Source organism: Larus michahellis, chromosome 4 (genome assembly GCF_964199755.1).
Source record: "Larus michahellis chromosome 4, bLarMic1.1, whole genome shotgun sequence".
Taxonomy (NCBI): domain Eukaryota; kingdom Metazoa; phylum Chordata; class Aves; order Charadriiformes; family Laridae; genus Larus; species Larus michahellis.
This window is the reverse complement of record NC_133899.1, coordinates 60911937-60935079: the sequence shown is the minus strand read 5'-3', so window position 1 is coordinate 60935079 and position 23143 is coordinate 60911937. Positions and strand designations below refer to the sequence as shown.

Below are 23143 nucleotides of genomic sequence, written 5' to 3'. Positions count from 1 at the left end.
AGGGATCAGCTGAGAAACACTGGCTTCTGACATAACTACAACTGGTAAAGTGCTCACAAGTGAGAAAAGGGTATTTCTTTCTTTTTAATGGACTAAAGTTTGCTAACAGATATGTTCAGACATCCAACTGCGTATTGTGGTCCTGTAAACTGAGTGTAATTGCAGCAGCTTGGTTCTTGCTGGGTTTAGAGGTTGATCAAAATTACCCAGTTCGCTAAATAATTTTTGTCTCGCTGTCCTAGGACTGCACGCTTATTAACTATAAAAGTTTTCAAATGGGTTATGCTCCTTTAAGAGTATGTACATTTTTTAATATAGGATTTTGAACCAAATTCTTGTAGATAGTTTTCAGTACAGTGGTGACTTATCCTAATGAGGTATTTCATACAACTGAAATATGAGAAATAAAAATACATAGTTACTACTAACACCATACCTGAACTGGCCAGCTCCAAGCGTATCACCTGTAAAAAGACTGTTTCTGGCATCTCTTAGATTCTCTCTGAGCTTCTTATCTAATTTCTGAGGGGGGGGAAAAATAAAACAGCTTTTAACAAACCACTCGTTTTCCTAAACTCTTTATATGATCAACATTTTAAGATTTATTGTGCTGTTTTGTAGTTTATAAATGTCTCAGCTGCAGAAAGCCTAAGTCCACCGCACAAGAGAAAGACAGCAATCTCTTCCTTCTATATTCTCCCTCCAGCATTTATATCTATATCCAGGACTACACAGATACTTCCTTTAGGTCCACTAATCTCCTCCCAGGCAATTAGCACCCTCTCCCTAAACATGCGAATAGAAACTACCAGTAGGAGGCACCAAGAGGGAACCACAGCAGAAGCAGCAAACTGGGCTGTCAGACGCTGCCACGCTAAGTGTTTCATAAAACGGAGATTACCCTCAATATGAATGCGTGCACACGGAATGCTTAGGTTTAATCAGTAGTAAGGCTTCACCGACACAGACAGATGTGAGGAAGATGGAAGAAATGAAGCACAGTGACTCCTAATAGAGACAGTGCTGGAGAGATTTTTAATTGTGATTTAGTTTAGTAACTTCACCCCAACTTGATGATCAAGTTCAGCATCAGTTTACTTTGACATTGTAAAAATGTCTTGTACTTAGGGGGTTTCCCAGTAAGATAGCTACATATTTCTTACTAAGACACACAGAAAAACCCAGGCCAGACAGCCACTTTTTAAACTGTGTAGATACAGCTTAATGGTTGTAATTATAATGCCCATCAGAAAATCTTGATAAACCTCTAGATTAGGAATGATTATTCACGTTGAAGTTTCTCCTCAGCTGATTTCATAATATTACATTTTCTACAGATGAATTCCATAGAACTGAAGTCAGAAAGGAAAGCTGGTGTATCTCCTTTCCAGTATCTCCTTCCTTCACAAGGAAAAGGATACAATGACACTAAATCTCCGCCTAGTATAGAGAAAAGTAAACTAGCTGTTAGGAAAGTTTTAAAACAATGATATTTGTTCAGAAAATAGTTTCTTACCACTGCCACCATTTCAGCTGCAGTTCCTCTTGAGCATCTGATTATAGGAATAGCTCCTAATAAAAGATACATTGACTTCTACTTGCATTGTAATTCTCAGATTATAAATTACTGTATTTTTCATAAAACAAATTTTTAGTAACATTCTGAAATGAAATTTTTCAAGTGGACAATACAAACACATATTAAATTTCTCTCTTGCAGTTTTTATCTATGAAACAAAAAATACAATATAGAAATACTAAATAAAGTTTTACAAAAGTTAAGTGAATATGTCATACAGGAATTTATGAGAAGTACACTGTACACAAGAAAGAAACCAAATGTACCGTGGAGGGGACAAACTACCTCATACAGAAGCATTAAAACTTAGTTTCAAAAGGTCAGAAGTCCCTTGAAAACAGTAAGTACTATACCACCACTGCCACCACAATTTATCAGTTATAACTCCCTGCAGAGTAATGTTATTTTCAAAAGCACATTTTCCATTGGCTTTCAGGTTTCAAAATCTTTAGCTACTGTTCCTCACTTACCTATATAAATATGAAAATTCCAATAACATAGAGTTTAAGTGACTGAGTAGAAGAGATTTAATTTGCATCACACTAACACTTGAAAGAACTCCATATGTTCAAGGCAATGTCTCTTGAGCAGACTGCCCCCTCGTGATCTCCAGCTCCCCTTGTAGGAATGCTAACTCAGACTGACTGATTTCAGTGAGAACTTAGATTAAATGTCACCACTGTGAAAAATGTATGAGCTAAGCATCAAGAAAACTCACAATAAAATAAGTAAATTTAATATATCTTCCTATTCCTTGAGTTATTTCAGTTAGATCTTTGCAGGGTTTGTTTGAGGGTGGTTTTTTCTTCTTTTTCTGTAGGGTTTTTTTTTTTTGAGAGCTACATATCCAAACTCAAAGCACTATTGATCTTCACTGCAAACTAAGATTTTGTATAAACAGCGACTCCAAACCTTTGCATTTCAGTATTATTCTCCCATTGCTGCTGAAGTCTAAGACTCAACTCACATGCAGGACAGCCTTTATTGTCTTTTGCAGTGATGTACAGCAATAATCTGAGCAAGATCATTAACCCACCCCATGAACTATTAAGATTTCTGTCACAGATCTAATTCTGCCTTTAATTTGCTATATGACATCACTAAACTTCTAGGTATCTCATTGAGTATGGATCTTTTCTGGAAGGAAAACAGATGGAAAATATGCTAGAATTTGAAAACTTACCAAGTGTAACAAAAAAACAGAAGAGGCTATCAACAATAGTGTCCATTATAGTTTCCATTTCTGTGTCCGTTATATCTGGTCGGTTAATGGCTAAAACAGTGTGGAAAAGAGTTAAGAACAGGGTTAAAGAAGTTCATGCCACTTTTTAATACTGAGATAGCAATCCTCCTCTTACCTAATGCCTGTTAATGGCCAACAGCTTTTGCTGCAGAAGAGATCAAATCGTGAAATACCCTTCTTAGCACATCCATTAGTTCCCCCCCCCCTTTTTCTTATTTCTTTTTTGAGAAAAAAAAATGGGAGAACTTAATTATTGCTCACTGTATAAGGTCAAACATGACGTAATCATTTCCAATTATCTCTGACAATGCATACTGTAACTTCTCGATAGTGTTAGTATTGCATTACTAAAAACCTCCTAGAAAATGCCTCCTAGAAAATGACATTACAGAACACAAATGCCCATCGACTTGGAAACCATTTTTCAGATATAAAATCCTCAAGAACTACTTGTGTAATTTAAAGAGAATTATGGTTTGAGATTATCTATATCTAAAAATTCTAAATCCCACCTCTTGTAAGGGAGATTCCTTTTATTTTTCCCTTTTTTATTTTTTAAATAAATTCACTGTGAGTCTCTAGGTTAGTGGTAATTCACAACTTCTAAAACATTTCACACTAGAGATATAAAGATTTCCCTCACTTATTTAGGTCAGAACAAGAGACACGTAGCAACATTTCTCTTAAATAATTAACACTGACAAGAACATAATAGCCAACAGGAAATATCAAACCTAATTTTATCACAATTCTCAAGTCAAGCACTACCTCAGGATTCGTGTCATAAATCCCATCCTCCTTTGTTTTATTTTACCTTTAAAAATTTCTCACATAATTACTTGTCTTATAGTCTTTCTTCAAAAATGAACTTCAAAGCTCTGAACATTAATAAGCCTTCCATTCCAAATTTATGCATGGACAGCCATAATCATTCTCTAGCTTTAAAAGGGCTTTTTTCTTCACAGCTTTCGTCCTCTAATAACTTTAGAGAAATGGATTATATTAGCAATTTCTATCAGCAGCTATATGTAGTAAGTCAAACTTTTCACTTGGCTGCTAGGATGAGAGCAGCAATAGAAGTGCCGGCCCCTCCAAGCATTTTTTTTATTCTGAGTTCAAGTTTTTGAAATATCAGCACCAAGAAAGGCAGACTGCTCCCAGTACTTATTTTTCTGTAATTACAAAACTTTGAAATTAACTGGGGCTACCATTCTGTAATTATCTCCAACTAACGGTCTCCCAGTTTACAGGGGGTAAATAATCTTATTTTTATTCCCTTGCCTTTTTTAATTTTAAAATTTAATTCCCTCTCTACAATTATGTTTAAGGTACTCATTTATGATGTTGCAGTAATCTGCATACTGTCAGTGCCTTCTAATTTTGTGCAATGTGCACATTTTACAAGCACATTCCTTTTTTTTTTGTACCATAGCAATCAACACAAATATTCAATATTACTGCTCCTTAGGTCAACCTTTGAGAAACTCCATTAATAATCTTTCAGTAAAACGTTCTGTCATGTTTTCTATATATTCCTCTCTCTGCACTGTAACACGCTTATTGGGGACGCATCTAAGCTTAGGTCTCCTACATTTTCTTGTTGTTTTACAAAATCGACCCAAATTTGATGAAGAAGCATTCAAATAGCATCAAATAGGGTGCCAGGAACATCAACTTTATACCACTATTACCCATTTACTCTTTCTTCTACACAGTCATAGAAAAACAGAACCAGAGGTGGCCTGAGGAATTATCTAGTCAGTCCTCTTGCCCAAAGATGAGTCAAACCTATTTATTCCTGCGTCTAAACCAATTCCCAAAGCCTCTTGGTCATTACAATGCCATAATGTTTATAGGTAATCTATTCTAATATTTCACTATCTTTAAGGTTAGAAAGCGCTCCTAATATCTGACCAGAAACTTTCTTGTTGCAATTTAAGCTCATCACTTCTTGTCCATTACTACCTGGACAGAGAGAATGTGTTATCTCCTTTCTATCTGTGAAAGCCTTTTACATAATTGAAGAATGTTATCACGCTTATTTGTCCTGATATTACCTCTCTGTAAACGCAGTCATACAGCCAGGAAATCAGGAAGCTGAAAATTAGCCTTTTTTGTTATTTTTGTTCTTAGTTCACCCATTCAGCTACATGCGTGGCCACACATGGCAGTGCTGATGCAGGAACAGCAGCCGTCTCTCATCACCGTCAGATTTACATTGACTTATGTAGATTATGAAACTATACACAAACTGGCAGTTTCCTGCTAGGGTTACTCTCCAAAGGCAAAAAAGACGACTTCTTCTTCACCCCTGCACTCCTACTGCCTGCCTGTGTCAGATCTAGACCTCACACAGCAAGATGGATCGGCTCAGCGCTCTAATGGAAAACTAATCACTCTCTGCGGGAGATTAGATTTCTGTTCGATCAACTTTTGGAAACAGCCCACTTCTAGATTGGGTTAAACATAGTGTGAAACCACGTGTCATATGGCAAATTTCAGCAGCCCGAGAGAGGAAAACAAACCACATAAAAACCAATGGGTGCAAAACGTTTTCAGTCATTTTAATTCAAATTCTTTGTTAGATAGCAGGAATATTATGAGAGCTGGTCAAGTATCTTTACATACACACAAACACTTCACAAAACAATTATTACTAAAACTCTTAACACCAGGTTTTACTAAAAAAAAAAAAAGTCTGCTTTTCCAGTGAAAATGATATTCTGATAACAGAATCAATCCCCTGTGCGACAAAACTCAGTATTACGGATGCAGTTTTAAAGAAAGGTACTGAATTTAGAAACTGGGCGAGAGAGAAGAAAAATCTCACTGCTAAATGTTAGACACACGGAGGCTTCTCATCTCCACCTGGTCACTAGCAAGTATTCAGTGCATCCAAATAGATCGGGAATTAACTGGGTGTGACACTGTGACCACACTGAAGTAATGAGGAGTTGCTGCTAAAAAAGGGATACCTTGTCTCTGACTTAAACAGTGCTGCTGCTTCCCTTGCATTGGATTTGTAGATCACATAAATAAGCTGGTATTTTTTATGGAATGAGTCAACCAAACTAACACTCTGCAGCTCCAAAATTACTAATTCTGATGTAAAAGGAGGAGAAGATGAGGGAAACTACAGCAGGGGCAGCAAGACAACCCACTCTGTAACAGCTAGCCATTTGGGTAAGAGGGGTGGGAGAGGCAGAGCGGTAGTTCTCTATTGATTTAGCATATTGAATGGGTCAGGGGAACACAAAAATCAGATCAAAGGAGGGTGAAAAACCATGTGGACAATTATGACAACTAGTATTTATGTTCACTTGAGTTGCTGCAGCACCATAGCTGTAGAGGTAACTGACCTAAGGCAGCCACTTGGTTTCCCTGCTAGGTTCCAAAACGGGTCCAACAGAAGTCCCCAGAAAATAAAAGAAGAGTTTCATGAGGCTGACTTCACCTGCAACTCTGAGACGTTACAAAGAAGCTGACATGCTTGGCTCACGTGCTTACAGAAGCAATCAGCATTTCTTCATTTCCAGATTGCCCTTTCCCAGATTCTTCCCTGCGCTACTCCAGCCCCTGATCCTAACCATCTCACCTTGCACACCCGCACATGTTTTCACATGTTGAATAAGAAAAGTAGATACCAACTGGTGACTGTCTAGAACATACAAGGAACTCTAGCAGTTAAGGTCATCTTTCTTGCTTTGCAGTCCTTACAGTAACTTTCCAACCGACCGTTCACACAGAAACAAAACACTTAATTCCTTAAGAACTGCAGAAGGGATTATGACTAAATATTGGTGTGTAAACACAGCAGTAGCCCAGAGTGTCTATCTACATGTGCAAACAATATGAACTTTTTCCTGTATTAAATAGAATCATAGAATGGTGTGGGTTGGAAGGGACCTTAAAGATCATCTAATTCCAACCCCCCTGCCATGGGCAGGGACACCTTCCATTAGACCAGGTTACTTATTATTCCATGTATAAAAAGACCTATTATCCACAAATGTCTATACTGCAGATTTGCTTTACTAAATTTGTTATTTAAAAATACTTAATTATTTTTCAATTTTACAACAGCCATGTAGTGAAGATGCTGAAGTTAGTATCTAAGAACTGCTTCCTTCATGACTTTAAACTACGCATCTAACAGATTATCCTGAATTCCAAGTAGATCAAAGCAAAATAAAATCATTGCCTGGTATTAGCCACAATTTCAAAAGTAACCTTCAACATTATACATTCCAGTACTATTTCTATATAAATTTTACTTACCACGATACGAAACAAGTTCTTTGTTTTGGTTACACAATACGAACATGTCATCTTCTAAAGTAATAAAATTAAGATATTGATCAAACACCTAGAAATCAAGGAATAATGGTCAGAACAGTCCAGAGTAAAGCAGCATAAAAAAACCCCTGTGATTTATTGCTACTTGTTTTTGAACCTTTTACAGAACTACCTATTAAAAGAAAGCATACCTGTACATTCAGGAAAAAAATTAAGCCTCTCTATAGCATAATCTGTTAATGGGACATCACAACAGAAAAACAGATTTAAGAAAGTTAGTTCACAGTCCTGCACTAATTTACTGCTGCTGAAGACCTAAGGCTTAAACAAGACTAGTATTTTTCATTTAATTTCACAACAGTTTCTTTCTCTCATGACAGTAGTACTCACTAACAGGAGTGAGAAGAAGTGAATGTATTTACATACATATGAAAACAATTAGTTAATAATTTGCAGGTTTTGATACAGGCATTCAATAAAATTAAGAAGGTACATACCTGCTACCTGTCTTTAAATCATAAAGGTAGAGGACTGAAGAACAGTGTGTACGTACATATGAAACATCCACCTCTGCAGTACACTGACTATTTAAAGTGACAACTGCACTCATAACGTACTTTTCATGTATTTAGGAGCTAAAACCCCCACCCCATTATATATGTACTGGATGTACTCATTGAGCTGATGGGATAGGGAATATCCTGAAACCACTACATTTCCCTTTATCATTGAGCACAAAGGTCTTGCAGCACTTGGACTTTTGACTAAGCTGAAGCATAGTACTAAACTGCATCACTGAGATGACTGTAGATTCGCTTTTTTTGCCCCGATAAATCTATGCCTGACACTGAATCTAGCTAAACATTTATTTTGTTCACGATTCAGTCAGAAAAGCTGTGTATGGCGCTGAAGTGGCCACGTAAGAATGCAAGAACACCTGTAATGGTAGTATCTTTAACGTTAGAGACTAGGGGAATTTCTTACCTTAGCCACTTGAGTTACTGCATTAGCACCTATGGCAGCATTTGCAATATCTTCCAGTTTACTTCTCGAAATGGCAGAAATAAAGTTTAAATAATAAGATTCATAAAGCTGGTTTCGAAGATCCTAAAAGGAAGGAAAACCACAACCTTTTTCCTGAATAAGTACTAATATATTTCTGACTAATTAAAAAACATTCTTCTACTATGTGAGGTTCCAATTATCCACAGTCGAACTAAATTTTTGGAAGTGCTTAGCGCTCTGTTCACACAGCCCCACAGGCAGTGTTTTGACTACGTAACTAGATATAACTAACCTAGCACAGAACTGCAAAAACCAGAAATGAAATTTAAGCTATCAGATAGCAACTACTGCTCCACACCTTACCACTGACCAAAAGTACCCTTTGCTCTTCTTCCTTCTTTTGGTGAAGACGTCGACCTTCCATCAATTCCTCCCAGAGAATGTGAAAAAATGAGGTTATCCAAGTCCTACCCTCCCAGCTCAAAGCAGAGCCAAATAGAGCAAGCGGATCAGGATTGTGTCCAGCTGAGTTTTGAACATCTCCAAGGATGGAGATTCCACAAACTCTCCAGGCAATCTGTTCCAGCATTCCACCACCCTCATTAAAATAGCTTTTTCTTCTGTTTAAATGGAATTACCTATATTTTGATTTGTGTCCCCTGCCTCCTGTCTTTTCACTCCCAAAACTCTCTCTCCAAAACACAGAAGACATATTTGCCCTTCTGTTTTCTGGGAAATTGAAGTCTGGTATGTAAAAATGTTGGGAAATATTTTTTCAACAAATATGTGCTAATATATAAAAAATGCAAGCAAAGGTGTTCAGACACACACACAAGAACTAAATATAAAATGGTCACACTCCGGTGAGTGCAGGATTATTTCACATACACTATCTCTGTTGCGTCTACTCATTTGAAACATTAAGCGTGCAAGTTACCTGGCACATTCTGTCAATATTTTCTTCTGTTGGCATTACAAAGTAAACAGCTGGAACATCTGGAATAGCATCCCGATCTGAATGCAAAAGCCTGAAAGGCAGAAAAAATAAAACTCTAGTATGTTCCTCCTCCGATTTGTATAAAATTATAAAAGTTAAATTATTTATTTATACAGACACATTTAATTTCCTGCAATTTCTCCCTATATTTCACTAGATTTTAGCAAGAACGAAACGTGGAAAAATAGCAAAATCATATTTGTATAATTTTTGGCTGAATATATTAATACAGGTCTCCAAAGTTGATTGAAAACTTGAGAAAAGGCTTCGCAAATCTTCAAAAACAGATTCACCCATTCAGAGGAAGGTAAAATAGTGCATCCACAAGGTTCATACACCAATTATTAATTCTTGGCGTAACAAAAAACCTGCATATCTTATACTATTAAACTTGACTTTCCTGCTCATTAAAACAAAGACGCCCAAGGTGCTTACATGTTTCTCTCACATTTCTGCTGATATGTCAACATGTTAAACCGTGTTTCCATTTCTAGCCTTCACTTAGTAAAAGTTAATAAAGTTTTGAAAAAAATAAATGTACATTCAAAGATCTTCCATTACTATTACCACAGCTAGGGAATGACAATGAACTAAATAAATGTAACCTGGAGAAAGAAAAATGTGAAATCTCTTAAAATAATACTTAAAGATTCCATATCTTTGACAAGAGACAATTAAAATCTACATGCAAAAAGACAAGCAGAGAATATGCACAGCCCCTTGAAACAGTTTGTGCCAAAATAATTTTAAGATGTATGAATACAGAGGGAATTGTACAGACAGATTCCCCAAAACACCGATTGGATAATTCGTATTTTTGAGCAGGGGCCTCCTCTACTTAGTAAGAAATCCTACTGAACAGTGGTTGGAATGACCTTTCCACTCCCTGATTCTGAATAATATCACACGACTTTAGAAACAAGTCAGGGTATAATCTTTATTTTAGTAGTTATTCATCAAATGATTTTCATTGTTTTGTTTGTGATTTTGAGGAAATATTAAAGTTCTTCTTTTTTTCTACTTACAAATGCAAAGTGATCCCCATATCTCTAAGCTCTTTCACTGACAGCAAAGGTGAGATTATATCTTGGCCAAATCTGTCATAAATGAGAACCTGAAAGAGATACACATCTTTTTACAAAGCGGTATAAAAAGTGGTCACAGTAGAATACAGGATACAGTGGACACAGGAATTCAGGTTTAAGGAACTACTGTCCTAACCTGAAGTGTGCTAAACGTTTACCAATTTATAATACATTAATTTGTCATGGACTTCTATTTGTGCTTACTAATACAGAAAGAATAAAAGAAAAGAAAAGAAACTCAATGATAAAGGGAAATAAATTCATCACTTCCATCACCTGAAAAGTGTCGGTGAAACAGGAATCTGCTGTCAGAAATTTGTTATTGTAACTGCAGAATTTCTCTGACTGCATTCGGGAGGAAACAAAAGGAGAAGCAGAGAGGAAAAAAAAGGAACTAGCAAAAAAAAAAAAGAGACAACAGAATGGATGAAGAGACAGAATATATGCTCTGTAGTAACAAAAACTTTTACACAAACTACTTTTAAAGCTAATAAAGATAGCTTGAGCTCAGCATGTCCTAAATTTAAGGCTATCAATAGTTCTTCCCTTTCTATGGGCTTTTTTCTGACTCTCTGAGTTCATCTGTAAGGTATCATGTAAGTTTCTGCCAATAGGTATCAATGAGACCTAAGTATATTTCAAAAATGTCCTTTGTTGCTCATTAAAATATTGCCTAAAGGATCAGTCATTGTGTCTTCGAGTAGCCAGTACCTCAAATAGGTATTCTTCTTAGCAATTCTGCTATTCAATTCTGTATATTCGTAACACACACAAAAAATTATTTTCTACAAGTTAAGAACGTAGAAAAGGTACTCGAGTTAATGAGAATTTGAAAATCTGAACTTTTTTGGACACTATAAAATTACCCTATTCCTGTTCAAATAGTTCTTACCTTCCATACTGGTTCTCCTGTGCTGTTTTTAACAGGAGGAACATTGAAGTTCAGCATACGTTTCAAAGCCACTGGAAAATAATGCAGAATAATGCTTTACTCTCTTTACACTTCAACAATAGAGATTAAATACACTACCAGGATTTTATTATATGTTTCATTTGAGAGGAAAACCATCATAAAATACAAACACAAGTCACGTTTTCATTATTTTTATGAAGCTTTGACTGACAAGTGGCACATGTCAGCTAGAATTTATGGGCTCTGGAACATGCCGCAAAAGGAAAAGAAACAAGTCCCAAACCATGAAGAAAGAATCTCCTTAATTACACGGGCTATACTCTGTCACAGTTTGCCTTAAAAATATTTCCAGTATCTTCCTGAAGGTGCCATCTGTACAGTAGGAACTAGTTTGCTTTATTCCCCTGATCTGCTTTTCCTACCCCGCAGAACACAGCAAAAAGCAAAAAAAATACCTTTTCACCTGACTAACACTGACAGATATTTTGAAACGTTTTGAGAACTCCCAGGAAAAAATTGCTGCTTCGAGGAGTACAAAAATACCCTTCATTTGCAGCAGGAAAACTCTGTGAAACAGGAATGAGCTTTCATTTAACCTCCCACTCAACACAGAAGCCACACAGATTCCTTCATCTACCTCTAACTTACACATCCACTCATTAAGGAGTCCTTCCTCATTTATCTGATTAAACAATACACTATGTGCTGTTCTCCCGTCTTTGACTAGAAGCAAAAGACTATTTGCATCACTTTAAGTTAGTGGCTATTCTCTTCAAACTCATAAACAAAATCATCACAAAGCTTTGCAAAGAGGAAAAACTTTCAGAAATCAGGGCAATATACACCACTTTGCTCATAAATGGAGAGCAGCAGAAACCGTTAACTTCTAACTCTTGGGCTGAAGGAGGCTTGTGAGCACACTCGTGCAGTTCCCCGGGGGGTTAGAGTATCACAGGACAGCTCAGGCTGGAAAGGACCTCAGGAGATCTCCAGTCCAACCTCCTGCTCAAGCAGGGCCAGCTGTGAGGCCAGGCCAGGCTGCTCAGGGATTTATCCAGCCAAATCTTGAAAACCTCCAGAGACGGAGATGCCACAACCACCCTGCGCAACCTGTGGCACTGACAGTCCTTGTGGTGAAAGAGTTCTTCCGTATATCCAGCTTGAATATCTCATTTCAGTTTATGCCTGCTGTTCATCACCCTCCTGCCATGCAGCACCCCAGGGAGCCTGGCTCCGTCTTCTCAATGCCTTCCCCACAGGTACCGGGGAGCTGATGTTAGGTCCCCCCATGAAGCCGCCTTTCCTCCAGGCCGAAAAAGCCCCAGTCCTGCAGCCTCACCTCACAGGGCAAGTGCTCCAGCCCCTGACCATCTTGGTAGTCCTTTGCTGAACTCCCTTCAACTGACCAACACCTTTCCTGTATTGGTAGCCACAAACCGTTCACAGTAACTAGATGTGGCCTCCTGGGGCTGAGAAGGGGAATGATAATCACTTCCCTCGATCTCCTGGCTGTGCTCCTGTGAACGTGGCTCAGGATGCTGCTATGTCGGGGCACACTGTGGGCTGATGTTCAGCTTGCTGCCCACTGAGAGCCCTTGCGGGCCCTTCTGGCAGAGCTGCTCTCTGGTCTCCCAGTCCCCCGCACTATTGCCCGAACGTTGCAAGGGGTTCATCCTTTCCAGGTGCAGGAATTTCATAAGGTCCCTGTTGGCCTATTCCTCTCCCCCATCTGGGTCCCTCTGAGTGGCAGCTCTGCCCTCGAGTCTATCGACCGATTCCCCTAGTTTGCTGTCACTTGCACACTTAATGAGAGTGCACTTTGACACCTCCTCCAGGTCACTGATAGCGTTTTTAAACAGGACAGGTCACAGGACAGACCCATGGGGTACTCCAGATGTTACCAACCTCCAGGTACAGTATGTCTGATTAATCACAACCCCCTGAGCCTGACCATCCAATCATTTTTTTTACTTACCTAGTTGTCCATTGCTCCAGCCCATAACATCCTAACTCGGATACAAGGATACAATGCCAGAAGTGTTGCTGCAGTCAAGGTAAATGACATACTCTGCTCTCCTGCTGCCTACAAACCCAGGCATTTTACCACTGAAGACAATCAGGCTACTCAAGCATGATTTACCATACATAAATCCATGCTTGCCTTCTTCACTTGAGGAGAAATATTTTCCAAGAGGATTCACTCCATGATTGACTCCAAAGTGACACAAAGGCGTGGAAGAACTTGTTGGTGAAAACTGAGGCGCAGGCGGCATTGGGTACCTCAGCCTTATCTACGTCCATCACCACTAAATACCGGCTCCATTTAGCAGTGATCCAACATTTTTCCTTATTCATGTTTTCACTACTGATGTTGCAGCAGAAGTTCTCATTGCTCTTGACATGTGCTTCAGGTCTCAGCTCCAGCTGAACTTTGGCTTTCCTAACACCATCCATCCATGCCCGGGCAATGTTTCTAAAGTCCTCCTTCGCAGTCCGACCCTCCCTCCTCCTCCCGTGTGCTGCCTTTTCAAACCATGTTACCAGCAGTGAAACTCGACCATGGGAAGAAGCAAGCTAGCAACAAGTGCTGAGTCTCCCCGGCATCCAGCCTTCTATTCACTTAGTACTTTTTTTCTTTCTTTTTTTTTTTTTAAATACCATGGAGCAATCCTGAAAGCTCATTACAGACCGCTCCTGGAGCCTCCGCTCCCTCCCTGCCAGTGACACCTTCTGTACAGTTCAGCGATATGAGCAGTTTTGTACAAAGCTGCATGGTTATGTATTTTGGCACTACTGGAGCTGAAGGAGCTGCTTTGCAGGGTTTACCATTTAAACTAAAACTTGGCATAAGCTCACTCTCCACTAAGGAAGAGGCAATCGGACTAGTGATGTGCTGTGATAATCATGACAAACATTCAGCAAGTCTCTGGGGTGGGTTTGTTTTTTTTTTTTATTTATGTTGCCATTTCATTTTCGTTTAGGCTGAATACTCTCTGGGGCAAGGATCAGGTTTTTACTGTGCTTGCACAATTATAGGCTTTGACTGGTTATGAACCAGGATAAAGGTCACAACAGACGGTGCGCATACATGGTAATACAAACACTAAATGATAATCTATTTTTGACTTTTTCTGAGCGTCTTTTAGTTGTTCAGTCTACTTCCTTGCGAATGACCTCCCCAATGGAAGACACCATGGGTTCAGTGGCAAAGGCTGACTGAAATAATCAAGTAACAAGGTGAAACACAACAGAAAAGAATAAAGCTGTATGGAAGAAGGGTTCAAAGACAGTGAACAGAAAGGTAGCAAAGAGAAGAAATGTAAAGGACTGCAAAGGAACACTAAATTAATGGCAGATGGCCACAGGAATGAGATTACAGAAAGCAGACTTCTGGTATGAAAAAAAGATGGAGAATACAAGTAAATATTTACGGTCCACACAGAAACTCAGACTGAGATTTTTAAGCAGATGATTTTAGACACTTCATGTTAATTAAATGCACCCAGAGTCCTCTATACCACCAGAACGATACTGCAGTTGTCAAGGAGAAGGTGACAAGATTACAGCTCAAACTACTGACAAAAACTTCAGCAAGGAAAGGAAATAGAGGACTACAGAGTCAACGTGCTCTATGCTTGAGGAGTATGATCAAATGGGTGGCTCAAGGCTCCACAAAGCAGCGTCGAGACAGAGAAGAGCGAGTCAGTGATGAGCCTGCAGTAACGTGTATGGCGGGGCTGAACAACTAACCCTTTAACCACAGACAACCTCCTGCATAATTAGCGGTAGCTGTTAATCTCGTATTCTCAGTTTCTTGAGGGTCAGCACGCACTCCGAGGCCCCTGCATTGCCTCAGCAGGAGCATCACAACAGCAGCTTCATTTTTGCACCATTAAACGCTGTTTCCCGTTGACCCTCGCCAGGGGCAGAAAGGCGGATGGCACGGAGGGACCGCACCACCCGCTCCCCACGGCCACAGCAGACCGGCCCCGCGCACGCCCCTCCCCGGGGGCGATTTCCACACCACAGCGGCAGCTGCGGACACGGTCCCGGGCCCGCCGCCGCCCGGGCAGGGGCCACCACGGCCCCGGGCCCCTCGGCGAGAGCTGCGGCCAGAGGCCCCCCCAGCCCCGCTGTCCCGGGCCCGCCGCTACGGAGGCAGTTGAGCGGCGCCCCAGCGGCCGCCGGGGTACGAGGAGGGAGAAGGCCGCCGGCTGGTTGCCGGGAGACTCAAGCCGAGTGAGAGGGCGCGAATCCCCCGGCGGAGACGAAGCGGCGCGGAGACGCCCACATCCCGCCCCGGGGCCCCGCCGAGGCAAAGGGTAGGCGGGCGACAGGATCCCCCGGCCGCAGCGTGAGGCCGACCTTGCTGCCTCCCTCCCCACAGCCCCGGGAAGCGCAGCCTCCGCGCCGCGCCGGGCAGGCGGCGGGAAGCCGCTTACCTGTCTGCTTCTCCCGGATACCGGCCGCCATTTTCCTGCCCCGCCAGCCCGGCCGCGGCGCGGCGCTCCGCCCTCCGCCGCCTACGCAGCGCCGGCCGACGTGGCGGCCCCTACGGCGGCGGGAGGCGGGTCCCGGCCGCCTCGCTCCGCCCCTGCCCGGCCGCCGCCAGGTGATGGACCCCGCCGCCCGCTCCGTCGATGGGTCTCCGGCGGCAGTCCCGGCACAGCTCTGCGCCCTCCCCGCCCCGGCGCTGGGGGAAGGTGGTGCCTCCCGCCCGGAGGCCTAGAACCAGCTCCCGTTCTCCAGGGAGCCGTAATTAAGGAACTGCATTTTAGGATTTAAAATTTGGGCCCAGATTGAGATCTTTCGGACAACAGGATGCTGCTTTCCCACCTCTCCCCCACCCCGAGCAAAAAGCCGACTGAACAGTTCTTGGCTCTGCTCTCGGGCTGCGTTTTCAAGATAGAACTGAAACACTCCCTGGACCGCATCTTAAATGCGACCAGGGCGGCTCTGAGGCGCTTAGACTGACTACAGTGGAAGGACTGATGTTTCAAAAACAGGAAAATCATCGAGTTTTAGTGAGTTATTGGAAAGGAAAATACTTAAAAGTCTGCTTGTCTGTGCCGCAGGTAGCACATACCCACAGGCCGCCTTCTCTCCCTGTGCCTCACAGAAATCCCACTCGCCCCAACCCCCCTAGGGATACAAAGGTATCTGGGTAAATAAACATGCTGTAGATGTATATAAAGGTGTATATCCCCACACAAGTGAAACCACAGCAAATATAATAACAGTTCTAGAGCTAAAACCCATTAAATCACCACAAAATAAACACACTGAAAAGTGTTACATATTTATTCCAACAGAAATTTAACCCTTTATCACACTTTGAACATACACATGACAGTTATTTCCCACAATTATGGATTATTTCAGCACTGATGCTACATTTGTCAAGTACAATGTTGCTTGAAGATACATTTCAGGCACCGATCCTGCAGTTCAAGTCTGAGCTAAAAATATTTACAAAATTATACTTTCTCATGTAATATTCTAGTTACAGTAAGTTTAAAAAGAACATCGTTTATGTGATACAAAAATCAGAGGGTTGCATTGCTGGTTATTTTGTTTGGGTTTTTTGGGGTTTTTTTTTGTTTTTTTTTTTTTTTGTTTTGTTTTTTTTTTTTTTTTTTTACAAACTGTATTCTGACAATGATTTTCTGTATGCATATGATTTGACATCTCAAATTTTTAATTTTTTCTTTTATCCAACTAGCAATTCCCTTCCTTAAATAAAAAAGGTAAACCTTAGCTTTAAAATGCTTTACCCTATAATACAGAATCAAGATAAACTTCAAAAACATATTTTCTAGCATAGAGTTGCATTTCCTTCTATTTGAACAAGAATGTTAATACTATTTTCAAAATGCACATGCAGACTCTGTCTGAAATACTCTGCTCTACATTTTAACTTCACCTCTCAAAATCCTCATGTCTTCCACTCCCAAGACCGAACATCTTAATGAAAACCATCAAGGTCTAAATCATCATGTGCTGCAGCTTTAAGTATAAACTGATAATTTCTTCTCCTTTTGACTGTTTTTCACTCATAAACCAGTTAAAAATGCTAACAGCTTTTTCTAGTAAGCATCCCTCACTTCTGAAGCCTGAACTAACAAAAATTTATCCCTTGGGTCTTCAAACATAGATCTCAAATACTTGGGTTTGTTTTTTTTTTTTTTTCCTTAAAGTTATACGTGCTTCATTAATGAGATCATCCTAAAATCACTAACACTAACCTATTATTTTTTACTAGAAAGTGATCACTCTAGAAAATAAATAGCTTATTTGATGTACTAATTCCAGATGGAAGCTCAGGGCTTGATGCAGAAACTGCAGTGTGAAGTTCTTTGGCCAAAGACAGTCGGAGAGGACTGCCATAGTTCTCTTGTGGCCCTGATGAATCTTATAAAAGATTTAACAAATATATTTAATACACAACAGGTAATGCGTATACAATTATTCTCCTTGTGTTACAGAAATGCAGAAAGAAAGGAACTTCCCTAGTTTCCAGATGTGCCTCAGGTTAAAGTTTATGTAAAATGAAAACTACCTGATAACTCACTGCACTTCAGTGACCTGCTAAAGCCGTTAAAAACTTGATGGTCATTATAGTTACAGAAATTGTTCTTACAGTTTACAGACAAAAGAGACCTTTCTGTGTTTTGATGGATGGGCAGTCAGCTTGTTCAATGGAATTTTAATGAACAGTTAAATTTAGGATTGGTCTATATAAAAAAAGGCTGAAAATGAGCAGAAGAGACGAAATTCCTTTCCATAGTAGCATTTAGGAATGTAACTTGGTGATATCAAGGATTATATTAAAATGTCTAGGTAGAGCTGACCAAACCAACAAAAGGAAAAACAACTTGTCCTGACATGTGTACATCAGTATTAGAAAAATCTTTTCAAGCAATATTAGAGACTAGAGGATTTTACGGATTTCAGGTTGTGATATAGCATTGTATTGCAGTGTTTTAAACTTAAGATTTCTCTTCAGCTGACAAATAGGTTAGTTCTACCTTTATATAAAGCCTACCAACTGCTGAATTCAAAACTAACAAGCAATAAAAACAGGGTTCACGCCTTTTACTTCAGATACTTTTTGAAGCCTTATATTCACATTACCTCATTATTTCTTTCTCCATGGAAGGTTTTAAAATGCAATTTAGTTTCAAGTTCTAAACCATTTTCCATGCCATTGCAGGTACCAAAAGTCCAAGAATTGTCCGTTAAAGTTATCCACGCTCTGCTTGCTACTTCTATAAGTTCTTTATTTCCCATACAGAAAAATAACATAATATTACAGAAGACATTTATCTCTAACTAGGCAAGAGAAAGGAATACTGCACTGGGTACACCACTCATTTTTAAAGTGTAATACTCTATCTGCAGGAGATGCATTGCTATGTTATAAGAATATGAACATACAACATGAATCCTTATTATACAAACAAATTTGCAACAAACCGCCTCTGTTATACCACCATTCTGAAGGGTAAGAATATAAAGAAGTTATTAGCAGTGTGACACTTAAAAATTATACAAAGATGACAAACAGAGTATTATTGGAGGTAAAAAAAAAAAAAATCAGAAGAGAATGAGAAAATGCTTAGTATATAGATAAGTCAATTACATTCTCCAAGAGCTTATACATTTATTTTAAAGGGGAATTTAATACACTTTTGGCTCAGAACCAGAAAAGCACCACTAGGCCTGTCTTAATTTCAAATATTCTTAAATTTCTGATGACAGGACTTTGGTGAGATTAGATTGTTTTAGCTATATGTAGTGAGAAATGGCTGATCTAAGCCTTGCAATAATTTACTTAGAGACTTTGAAATAACAATCAAAAAAAAATTTAACACTTCTGTTACCCACTGACAGAAATAGGTCTGTATAAAAAAGGATTAGTACCTCTCCCAAGATCAAGAAAGAAAAAGAAGCTGTAGCAGTTTAAGAAAGATTCAAAATACCTGCATATTGTTAAACGAGCTGTGTAATTCAAATACCCATCTGCCTCTTTGTCTTTAACCCTTTACAGCATGGCCTCAAATTTAGCAAGTCTTGACTGCTACTTCCACAGTTCCTGAGTTGCAGTACACTGCTATGTAATTAGCATTTAGTAATAAAATCTGGTAGTTACAGGAATACTTGCAGTGAACCACAACCCAGATCCAGATTAGATCGGATTATTTTTTTTTAGAAGCACCTATCCATTTATAATCTACTTTCTTACTGAGGCATTCAAGAGTAAAGCAATCCTGCTTGTATTTTCAATTAAAACCAAGCTACATTAATAAAAAAATGTATTATTACTTTTCAATATTTTTAAGAATGCATGTATATATAGAGATATATATAAGTATATACATCTATAGCACAACCTATGTGTGGGATATAGTATAGGTGGTCAAACTGACGGGAGGAAACAGCAATTTCAAAAGAGAGACCTGCATATGTTTTAAAAAACTGTACTTAGATGTCCTTTCAGTTTCATAGTTGTAGAACAATCAGGTGTTACCATGTAGGAATTTCACTTTTTATCTTTTATGGCTTAATGGTATTTATACAAATACTGCAGAATTGAAATATATTTTACATAGTTGAAGTTGCTCAGAATGCGCCTACCATTGAATAGAAAGAGTTTAGACTAAAAGCTAGGAAAAGCGTCAGGCACTGACAAGTTGATGGTAGACTTTAATATGGTTTAACAGTTTTAGTGCATATTCCTATGAAAATACTGACTTCCACCGAAGACGAAATAGCATGTTCTAATGAGCAACAAATTCTTATACTTTCATACCCCACAACATTAAGTCTAACCTTTATATTTCACTTTGAAAGACCACTTATTGTTGCATATTCAAAATTTACTTCTAGTTTTTTACTTTTTTGGCTATATATATAATTAAAAACTAATGTATAACACCAGAATGTAGAAATGTGTGCAGATGTCAAAGCTTTTGTTTAACAACAGAAACTCAAGTTCAACCAGATTTTGCTCTTGTGCCTTATTATTTTGCCTAGGTTTTCTCCAGAGCTTAGTTATATTTTAATGCACTAACCACAGCAACCTTAAAATTCCAGGTTTCTTAACTTTCATAGGTTTGTATGAATCATCAAAACGTAAATGAATCTTCAATGTAAAAACAATTACTGAAAAAATATACATGGAACAACTGAAGAACTACATCAGTTTTACTTGAGACAAAGCTTTACAGCAGTTATCTTCAAAGTGTACCTGATTTGACTTTGATAAATAAGTTACTGAAGTAATACAATCAACATACTTACCTGTGGGAAATAGCTAGAATGTTACGGAGTTTGGTAACATTTCATACCTGTCTAGAGCAAAAGTAGACATTTACAATACTTCTGTAAGATTCTTAAAGCAAACTTCAAACAGGAAGAGGATTCAACAGATAATCCGTATTTTGATTTGAAAACTGCTTTTCCTCTTACAACATTACTGCTCTTTGCGTATCTTTGGGGGAAAGGTCAGCAAAGGCCGAGAGCATGCTGTCCAAAAATACAGTAGCAATTCACAAGCAGATGTTCCTGCAGAAAACTGAAGTTTCCAACATCCAGTTCAGTAGCAAAAATATTTATTCCCTTTCGACTCTTAGTGTGTTTCTGATGGTGAACTCCATTTTATTTTTAAACTGGTCGTATGTCTTTGTTATAGGAAGCTCTAAGCAATTAAGGAGTCTGTTTCCAACGGGATACCTTATATGCAAAAATTTAATAGTAGGTTCTGGATCAAAACCAATGGGTGGTATAGAAATAGAGCCCGTTACAAAGAGCAGAATATCCTCCAAAGTCACTACTGACTCACCACCTAAAAAAAAAAACCAACAAACCAGGATTAGGTTGTACCAGTTATTGCTTATTACCCATAAACCATTATCCAGCACATTAAGTGTTAGAGGAAAAAAACCCTGAAATCAGGAAACACCAGATCAATATGCTGAATGAATATGCAGTTATATTGCCAAATAAGAAATTTTTAGCAAGAAAAACCCACTTGGGTTAGTTCTGAAAAGTTAAAGTGAACAGGAAAAAACCTCTTCTACAAGAAGAGACCAATGTTTTCTATCTTTTTTTGAGATACACACCATCTAATAAGTTCACATCAAAGCTGTGAAAGACAGGGAATGAAAGCATTTTTTTCTACCACTCAGGTTGTTTTGATTTTTTTTTTAAAAAAAAACCCACTCAGAAGAATTCCAGTACTAATCCTTCAGATATTTACCCCTCTCAAGTTGGATTATAATTGGTCAACAATTTCAGAAGTTATAGTTAGTAAGGAAGAAGGGGAAGGGGCAATTAGGAACTGACAGTGACCTCAAAACCTTCATTTATTTACTCCACTGAAATCTAAAACCCAAACCTGGTACGTATACCAGCAAAGTACTCTGAAGAGGGAAGGGGAAAAAGAAAAAAAAATTACTTACTTTCCACATCTTGCAAATAACCGATCCAAAAATCAGCACCTTCAACTTCATTTACATCTGATGAGGAATGGATTGTAAAGAGATCGCAAATTGTTTCTGCTGAAAGTCTTTCAGGTTTGTGGCAAAGTATACTAGAGAACGCATCTGGATGCATTTGCATTTTCTCTAGCACACCAAGAGTTTTCAAACCTTGTCTAAAACTGGGGAGGGGGCGGGGAGAGAGAGAACAAGCATGCATCAGGAAGCCAGTAGGTAACTAATTGTACTCTGCATTTTATAAAGCTGTAAGACTGGACATCATAGTTTCCCCTTCTACAGTCTCCAAGTCTTGTCAATAAGGTATACACAGAAGTACCATTTTATTTTAATGTTGGAAAATGTGTTTAATTCTCCTTTTAACAATCTAAGTGTTTCTGTGGAGGTTTTTCAGGCAGATGAAAGAAATACCAGCAATATGCAAAAATTAAATATTTCCTAGCACTTAACTGCATGAGCATGGTTTACTTTTAAATTTCATGTAAGAACATGAATTTCTTTCTTACAGATATCCCATTAGAGAACAGTTTAAATTCCTTATCCCTAGAGGTCTTAAAGGATAGCCTTCATTTGGATTCTGCCGTGTGCGTGTGTTTACATGCTACCATTTCTCCCTGTGGGAAATACAGATAACGGTATCCCGGGCTGCATTAGGAATCATAGTGCCAGCAGGTCAAGGGAGATGATCCTTTCCCTCTGCTCAGTGCTGGTGAAGTCCCACTTGGAGTGTTGTGTCCAGTTCTGGGCTCCCCAATATGAGAAGTGTGAACATACTGGAGAGCGCCGGGCAGATGGCCACTAGGATGATTAAGGGACTGGAGCATAACCCTATGAGGAACAGCCCAGAGCTGGCATTGATCAGCCTGAAGAAGGCTTAGGTGTAATCTCAATGTGTAGAATTATCTTAAGGGCATGCACAAAGCCAGACTCTTTTCAATGGTGCCCAGTGACAGGACCGGAGTCAACATGCACAATCTGAAACACAGGAGGTTCTGTCTGAACAGCAGGAAACGCGTTTTTACTGTGAGGGTGACTGGGCACTGGCACAGATTGCCTAAAGGGGTTTTAGAGTCTCCATCCATGGAGATATTCAAAAGCTGCCCGGACATGGTCCTGGGCAACTGGTTCTAGGTGGCCTGGCTTGAGCAGGGGGTGGTAGACAAGAAAATTCTTGCTCTATTCACTTTGGCACATTTTAAGCCCATCTCCGAAAATGCGTAAAGCCACATATTCCCATAAACAATCAGGATACTTATTTATTACCTTTCACTTTTTAGCTGACCAGTCTTAAAATATGATGCAGATTGGTCAAATATGCCACAGAGGGCCTTGTCTGAAAGACTAATTACTCTTAACTTCGTTAAAAAAAATCCTCGCGTTCAAAATTAGTTCTTCATAATTCTTGGAAATTCAGCTGATTCAAATTTTGCCAAATTAACACCATGAATATTTTAAGTATAAATCCAACTATACTTGGAAAAATTAGCATCCAGTGCCTTTTTACTGAGCAGATGAAGAATGCAAAT

General features: G+C 39.2%; 2 protein-coding genes across 5 annotated transcripts in view; both read right to left on the bottom strand.

Moving 5' to 3' along the window:
- The window catches only part of SCFD1 (sec1 family domain containing 1), a 55397-nt gene extending 39700 nt beyond the window's left edge, over positions 1-15697 (bottom strand). The window contains exons 1-9 of the mRNA XM_074585060.1: positions 15561-15697; positions 11098-11168; positions 10146-10234; positions 9061-9151; positions 8103-8225; positions 7101-7188; positions 2763-2852; positions 1517-1572; positions 437-522 (exon numbers count right to left, since the gene is read on the bottom strand). Of these exons, the coding sequence (XP_074441161.1) occupies positions 437-522; positions 1517-1572; positions 2763-2852; positions 7101-7188; positions 8103-8225; positions 9061-9151; positions 10146-10234; positions 11098-11168; positions 15561-15591 (725 nt within the window). The 5' untranslated portion in view covers positions 15592-15697. The remainder of the gene's footprint in view (positions 1-436; positions 523-1516; positions 1573-2762; positions 2853-7100; positions 7189-8102; positions 8226-9060; positions 9152-10145; positions 10235-11097; positions 11169-15560) is intronic.
- A 3979-nt stretch (positions 15698-19676) lies between these two features.
- The window catches only part of G2E3 (G2/M-phase specific E3 ubiquitin protein ligase), a 117747-nt gene continuing 114280 nt past the window's right edge, over positions 19677-23143 (bottom strand). For all 4 annotated transcript variants that reach the window (XM_074585058.1, XM_074585055.1, XM_074585059.1 and 1 more), the window contains 2 exons: positions 21582-21781; positions 19677-20965 (listed from right to left, as the gene is read on the bottom strand). In XM_074585058.1, the coding sequence (XP_074441159.1) occupies positions 20733-20965; positions 21582-21781 (433 nt within the window). In that variant the 3' untranslated portion in view covers positions 19677-20732. The remainder of the gene's footprint in view (positions 20966-21581; positions 21782-23143) is intronic.